Consider the following 6,345-nt stretch of genomic DNA (forward strand, 5'->3'; position numbering starts at 1 on the left):
AAAAGTTAAACAACATACCCAACATCATGCAACCCATATCTGGCTTCATTCTTACATCTGACTAATTCCCAGAGGATATGTTGTTGTTGGTTTTGTTGTTGTTGTTGTTGTTGTTGTTGTTTTTTGCAGTAACTACTAAATGTTTTCTGAAAGAGTAAGAATAGTAAAACACAGGTTTCCCAATTTTGCTTTATAAACAGCTCAGAGTAAATCAAACAGGCAGAATAGGTTTGTTGATGTTTTTACCATCTAATATGGCCAGCCTAAGTAATTCCAATTTCACAGGCTTGTATTCCCAAGATGAATCAGTAGCTCAAACATAAAAATGTATGTATATTGAGAATACAAAAATAAATATGAGAATAAGTGGAGATCCTAAAAGGCACAAACTTTCAGATACAAAATAAATAAATCCTGGGGTGGTAATGTACAGCATGGTGACTATAGTTAACAATATTGTATTGTATATTTGAAAGTTGCTAAGAGAATAGATCTTAAAAGTTCTCATCACAGACATAAAAATTTTTTTAACTATGTGTGGTGATGGATGTTAACTACATGTATTGTGATAATGATTTTACAATATATACATATAACAAATAATTATGCTATACACCTGAAACTAATACAATGTTATATGTCAGTTACATCTTAATCAGAAAGCATAAATATGCATAATAAATACTTCTGCCACAATTTAGATGGTCCCTGTTACACTGAAGGTACTCTTTTACTTCACAGCAAGTTAGCTGACTTGCTCCTTACTACTCCATAAGTTTCACTGTCAACTTCTATAGACACTCTGTGAATATCAAATCCTATGGAAAGGGGTAAAACAAGTCAGAGAATGTTCTGCTCTCTATATTAGTATGTAATAAGCAATGTAAATTCAGTATTGTCATTTTTAATAGAATGAGAAGTCTTTGGGGAGAAAATAATTCTTCATGCCTTGACTAATCAAGTTTTATGGCATTGTGAACAATAGCTGCTGCCAGAGGTGAGGGCTGTGAATATTAAATGACTTCCATGCTAGAAGATGTAGACTTATCCCAGCTGTTGGATATAGATGGCTCCTGCTCCACTGAGTCAGAGACAAGTCTTATACCCGGTGATAAGGATAATCAGACATGAGCAAACAAACAATAAGGAATATAAAACTACCATCATTGATGAGGAGGAAATCAGAAGAAAGAAAAATAAAGATAAGAAAGTCACACTAGCACACACATAGAGGCACACACTTGGGAGAAGAAGAGAAGAGTTATCATGTTCAATCTATTGTATAGGGCAACTGGTGTCTTATATAATCAGTAAAATGACGGGCTAACAATAGTATTAATCACAATCAATATAGGGCTAAAAATGTTTTCCCTCATTGATTAATTAACTAATCAAATTAATTTGTTCTAACAAATGATTTTGGGTTATTAATTATTAACTGTGTTAGGTTCTTGTGGGAGGAAACAAGGAAATCCTAAAAGGTGGTTTTTCCCCCTCGAGCTTCCCAGAGTCTCCTTCATTGCACACTTACTAGTATTAAATGCTTACCCTGTGCCAGGCACTGTCCCTATATCTCTTTCCCACAGACCAAGAAATCCTTGAGTGTAGGAGCACACCGACATGTAAGAAAACCATCATGAGGCAGCAGATCAGCACTGATCAGGAGGGTGGCCCTTGGGAAGCTCCCCAGAAAAGATATTGATTGAAATTATCTTGATTAGTGAGTAAACACCGTGTATTTGAGACAACATGGGCATGAGGCCCTATGCCACAGTTAGAAAACAATAAGAGAATCCGAGTTGTGGAACAGCCGTGTCGTTAAGACGATGGAAGTTCAGGTATCTGGGAAGGTGGCAGGGGCTGGGCATGAAGGGTCTCCGTGCTGTGATCTGGAACTTGGACTTTACCCCATTGGCGATGGAGGGATACTAAGGAACAAAACACATGCACAGAAAAATATAGCCAAAAGCATAAGGGAGTAAATATGAAGAACTAATATTAAGAGCTGCAGGTTCAGAGGACCTGTCTTGAAGGCTGAATAAGCAGAAATGGGAAGACCGCCTGCTGCAGACACCACAACCATTCCTAACTCCTTTCTCTTGCTTACATCCTACTATGAAGACAAAAATCAGGATATTGGCTTTCTAGCCTCCTTTAGAGCAGAGGTTTGGCCATGTGACCTGATCAGTTCAATGAGCTTAAGTGAATGTCTGCTGGGGCTTCCACAGACACAAACACAAAGGAGTTGCACCAGCTACTTAACAAAGGAAAGGCTTAAGCAAGCTTTCTCTCACCCCCCCCCCCCACCACGCCCCATTTTCTGCCTTTGAAAAGGCCCTGTATCTTGTGAATTTTGACACTGCAATGGCCAATTTAGGATCATGAGAGAAGGCTCAGGGCCTTCTGTTTCCTAAATTGAGACCAACCCATCAAATACATCATTCCGGCTTGAATGTATTTATTCTAGTGAACAGACCATCCCTAACCATCCAATCACCACCATTTATTTTCTAAGGTACATATACAAGACTTCATTTTGCTACATCATCAGGTTCAACAGAGTAAGAAAAAACAAAAAGCTAAAGGACAGATACATAAGGACTAGAGTGAAGTCCTGTATGGGGTTCATGTTCAGATGGCCATGCCATATAATTTAATGAAATTGGCACTGGTACTTGCTTTGTTTTTTTGTTTTTTGTTTTTTTTTTAAATATATTTTATTGATTTTTTACAGAGAGGAAGGGAGAGAGATAGAGAGTTAGAAACATCGATGAGAGAGAAACATCGATCAGCTGCCTCCTGCACATCTCCTACTGGGGATATGCCCGCAACCCAGGTACATGCCCTTGACCGGAATCGAACCTGGGGCCTTTCAGTCCGCAGGCCGACGCTCAATCCACTGAGCCAAACCGGTTTTGGCTGCTTTGTTTTTTATAATTAGACTAGAGGCCCAGTGCATGAAATTCGTGCGGGGGGGGGGGGGAAGGGGTGTGCCCCTCAGTCCAGCCTGCACCCTCTCCAATCTGGGATCCCTCTCACAATCCAGGAATGCTGGCTCCCAACCACTCGCCTTCCTGCCTGCCTGATCAGCCCCTAACACTCCCCTGCCAGCCTGATTGATGCCTAAATGCTCCCTTGCCAGCCTGATTGCCCCACCTGCCCTCCCCTGCCAGCCTGGTTGCCCCTAAAGGCCCTTCCCTGCAGGCCTGTTCGCCCCTAACTGCCCTCCTGTGCAGGCCTGGTCGCCCACAACTGCCCTCCCCTGCAGGCCATCTTGTGGCGGCTATCTTTGACCACATGGGGGCAGCCATCTTGAGTGTTGGAGTGATGGTCAATTTGCATATTACCTCCTTATTATATAGGACTAGAGGCCCAGTGCACAAAAATTTGTGCACTCGGGGAGGAGAGGGGGTCCCTCAGCCCGGCCTGTGCCCTCTCACAGTCTGGGACCCCTTGGGAGATAATGACCTGCTGGCTTAGGCCTGCTCCTGGGTGGCAGAGGACAGGCCCAATCCCTAGGTGCAGCCCCTGGTCAGGCTCAGAGCAGGGCTGATTGGGGAGTTGGGGCACCGCCCCCTGTCATGCACAAGCAGGGCAGATGGGGAGGTTGCGATGCCACCCTCAGTCACACTCAAGGCAGGGTCGATGGGGAGGTTGCGGCACCACCCCCTGTCACGCACAGAGCAGGGCCAATCAGGGGGTTGGGGCGCTGCCCCCTGTCACTCACAGAGCAGGGCCCATCAGGAGGGTTGGGGCTCCGTTACCTTGTCACACACAGAGCAAGGTCGATCAGGGGGTTGGGGAGCTCCCTCCTGTCACTCACAGAGTAGGGCTGATAGGGGAGTTGGGGCGCCGCACGCTGTCACACTCAGGGCAGGGCTGATGGGGAGGTTATGGCTCTACCCTGTCACACACAGAGCAGGGCCCGTGGGGGGTGAGGGTTGGGGCGCCGCACCCTGTCACACACAGAGCCACAGGGCAATCAGGGGGTTGGGGAGCTCCCCTCTATCAGGCACAGAGCAGGGCTGATCAGGGGGTTGGGGAGCCTTCCCCTGTCACAAACAGAGCAGGGAGGATAGGGAGGTTGTGGTCCCGCCTGCTGTCACACACAGAGCTGCAGGGCGATAAGTGGGTTTGGGCGCTGCCCCCTGTCACACTGATCCCAGTGCCGGGAGGCCTTGCGGCTCTGCTGATCCCGGTGCTGGGAGGCATATTACCCTTTTACTATATAGGATAGAGGCCTGGTGCATGGGTGGGGGCCGGCTGGTTTGCCCTGAAGGGTGTCCTGGATCAGGGTGGTTGTCCCCATTGGGGTGCCTGGCCAGCCTTGATGAGGGGATGATGGCTGTTTGCAGCTGGTCACACACCCTTCAGGGTGGGGGTCCCCACTGGGGTGCCTGGCCAGTCTGGGTGAGGGGCTGAGGGCTGTTTTCAGGCTGGCGGGTGACTGAAGCTCCCAAACGCTCCTTTTTTGCTTTTTTTTTTTTTTATTCTGGGCCAGCTTTAGCTCTGAGGCTTGGCTCCAGTTCTTGGGCCTCGGCTGCTGGTTTGTTTGGGTTCTATAATCGAAACACTGTTTCAACTCCAGCTCTGAGATCCCAGCTGGCTGAAAGCAGGTTTCTGGGGTTTTGTTTAGGCAAGATTAAAGAGAAGATGTACGGCAAGCAGAAGATCTATTTTGCGGACCAGGACCAGTTTGACACGGTGAGTGATGCTGACCTCCAAAGCTTGGATGCCAAAATCGTGACCCTCACTGCCAAGGTGCAGAGCTTGCAGCAGAGCTGTCGCCAAATGGAGGCTGAGCTGAAGGAGTTAACTAGTGCCCTGACCACACCAGAGATGCAGAAAGAGATCCAGGAGTTAAAGAAGGAATGTGCTGGCTACACAGAGAGACTGAAGAACATCAAAGCAGCCACCAGCCATGTGACCCCGGAGGAGAAAGAACAGGTGTACCGAGAGAAGCAGAAGTACTGCCAGGAGTGGAGGAAGCACAAGAGGATGGCAACAGAGCTGTGTGATGCAATCCTGGAAGGGTACCCCAAGAGTAAGAAGCAGTTCTTTGAGGAAGTTGGGATAGAGACAGATGAAGATTATAATGTCAAGCTCCCAGACCCCTGAGGGCCCCTGTGGTAGGATGGGTGACGGGGACGGAGTCCCAGACTGGCTGCCAGCTTTTTTATTGTTGCTGCTGCTTTCAGCCTTTGAGCAGGGCAGCTGGGAGAGGGGCATAAGCCAGAGTGTTAGGCAGAGCAGGAGGGGAAGGAGTGCTGTCATCCAGAGTCGATGGGTACACTCATTACATGGTCTAGAATGTAACACTTAGACTTGGAACAAAACTAAAGGAAAGCATTTGGCAATATTTATTGTAATATAATTTGATATAAAAATATTTAATTTCCTCTAGATAATCAAACCTCCCAGATAACAAATCTGAGGAAGGCAAAAGGGAAGTTGGGGGACAAAGGTAGAGAGAGGCTATTATACACAGCATTCAAGGAGTCCAGGGCTGCATCCCAGACTCTCTTGTGTTCCATATACCTCAGGCATTCACCCACCCCCAAGTTCTGGCAGAAATGTAAGCAGCACATGAAAGATGGTAGAGACCCAGATACATCTGACAGAAAGCTGGGGGTGGTTCTATATTTGTAACAATGTTTCAAACTGCCAGCTCAGAGGCCGGCAGCAGCAGGCGGGGAACGTTGGAGTCCTCTGTCACTGAAGCAAGCAAGCCTCATGTTCGCTTCAAGCTGCCTGGCTGCTGGCCGCCATCTTGGCTGGCAGTTAATTTGCATATCGCCCTGATTAGCCTATGGGAAGGGTAGCGGATGCATGGCTAATTACCATGTTTCTCTTTTATTAGATAGGATGAGCAGATTAGATTAACTACAATATAAGGATGCTGACTGGAAGTTGGGACCTAGAACCAAATTCATTCCTTAGGGTTGAGGACATGTTTTGAGCACCGATGCCCATGGGTAAGGACCCAGGAGACATCCGGACCTCCTGTGTTCTTCTCCTGTATGTTTTATACCTCCCTTTCCATATATGTGCATTTTGGGTTATAGAGATAATAGAGCCCATCTCTTTAGTAGTCAGTGATAACAGGGATTATTAGCAAGGTGAGACTTGGGCACCAGGAGCTAACCAGAAATCCATAACTTGGTTCCAGCGCAGAGTACCAATAGCAAGTGTAACTTTTAGGTTTGTTAAATCTAATGTAACAGAACCTTTACTTTATAAAGTCAGGGCTGGTTCTAAACACAGGGAGGCTGTTTGCCTCCTACTGGGGATGGCTGGTGAAGCTGTGGGGGAAGGTGACTGCTCATCGGAAGGTGAGACAGGATC

At 46.9% G+C, this 6,345-nt stretch overlaps 1 protein-coding gene across 1 annotated transcript; it reads left to right on the forward strand.

Moving 5' to 3' along the window:
* Positions 1-4,653: 4,653 nt before the first annotated feature.
* LOC308516391 (homologous-pairing protein 2 homolog) lies at positions 4,654-5,118 on the forward strand (the record flags this gene model as incomplete). The annotated part of the gene is made up of 1 exon (XM_081087335.1): positions 4,654-5,118. The coding sequence occupies one exon, from the start codon at positions 4,654-4,656 to the stop codon at positions 5,116-5,118; it is 465 nt and encodes a 154-aa protein (XP_080943461.1).
* Positions 5,119-6,345: the final 1,227 nt, after the last annotated feature.

The sequence above is a fragment of the Myotis nattereri genome (genome assembly GCF_964212035.1).
Source record: "Myotis nattereri genome assembly, chromosome: 3".
Lineage (NCBI taxonomy): Eukaryota > Metazoa > Chordata > Mammalia > Chiroptera > Vespertilionidae > Myotis > Myotis nattereri.